We start from the raw sequence: 1,050 nt of genomic DNA, 5'->3' as shown, positions 1-1,050 counted from the left end.
CCCCCCACCCTGGTTCCCCCTAAAAATTTGTTAAAACACCCCTGTAAAAACATTCTCAATTTAAATAGTTTAAACAGTTTTTTGTTGATGACCACTGCATGCCACCTCTCGGGGTTCCACACCCCGTCCTCGAGGTAGGCCCTAGAAATATTGCTGGGCCAGGCCTGCGCGAGGGGTGAGTCGCGCAAGGCCAACAGGACCGTCCTGGAGTACATAGTTTCCATCCGTTGCTTCTTGTCCTGCCTTCAGGCGCTTTGGAAAATAGATTGACTCCCTCTTCTTTGGGGCAGCCCCTGAGATATTGGAATGCTGCTATCATGTCCCCCTTCCTTCCTTCCCTTCCTTCCTTCGCTCCTTTCCCTCCATTCCCCCCAACCTCTTGAGACAAGATAGATTACAATTCCTCAATCTATATGCTCAAATGAATAAAATCCTCAATCAACGGGATGTCACCCTGAAGACCCTGCATGATCGCCACTTACGTGTCTTCAGGGCTAACTGCTTCTCTACTGAAGGACGTACCAGGCTTATCTGTCATACGTGCTTCTCCAGAGGAGAAAGAAGCACAGGCTATATTCTTACTGTCCATAAACAAAGCTGAATTTTCCATAGGAGCTTCTGCAAAAAACAACAAGCGTGATATCAGAAATATAAAAATGCAGTCTAGCTAAAAAGGATTTTTAACATCTTCACGGTTAGGTCTATATGCCATTTTTACAATTTGTTGTTTTTGTCATTCTGCTAAAGAAGATACGCATAGGCTTTGTGTATCAGTTGTGAATTGATACATACTGTAGCCTGCAGTTTTGATTTATCACGAAAATCAGGTAATCTGAAGTCATTTTATTTTATTTTATTTATTTTTGGATTTATATCCCGCCCTTCTCCCGTAGGACTCAGGGCGGCTGACAATCTATTTAAAATACATACAAAACAATACAAATTTAAAATTAATTAAAAGGAATATTTAAATATTTGTCAAATTTTAAAATATAATTAAAACCCCCCTAAAAATTACCCTAGGCCAGTCCTGCAAGCTGGAATAACCAA

General features: G+C 41.1%; 1 protein-coding gene across 1 annotated transcript in view; it reads right to left on the bottom strand.

Moving 5' to 3' along the window:
- The window catches only part of LOC107299607 (meiosis-expressed gene 1 protein), a 9,959-nt gene extending 9,345 nt beyond the window's left edge, over window positions 1-614 (bottom strand). The window contains exon 1 of the mRNA XM_029286815.1: window positions 483-614. Within this exon, the coding sequence (XP_029142648.1) occupies window positions 483-610 (128 nt within the window). The 5' untranslated portion in view covers window positions 611-614. The remainder of the gene's footprint in view (window positions 1-482) is intronic.
- Window positions 615-1,050: the final 436 nt, after the last annotated feature.

Source organism: Protobothrops mucrosquamatus, unplaced genomic scaffold (assembly GCF_001527695.2).
Source record: "Protobothrops mucrosquamatus isolate PMUCROS unplaced genomic scaffold, P.Mucros_1.0 scaffold5185, whole genome shotgun sequence".
In the NCBI taxonomy this organism is placed as follows: domain Eukaryota; kingdom Metazoa; phylum Chordata; class Lepidosauria; order Squamata; family Viperidae; genus Protobothrops; species Protobothrops mucrosquamatus.
The sequence above is the reverse complement of the archived record's forward strand: the minus strand, read 5'-3'. Positions and strand labels throughout refer to the sequence as shown.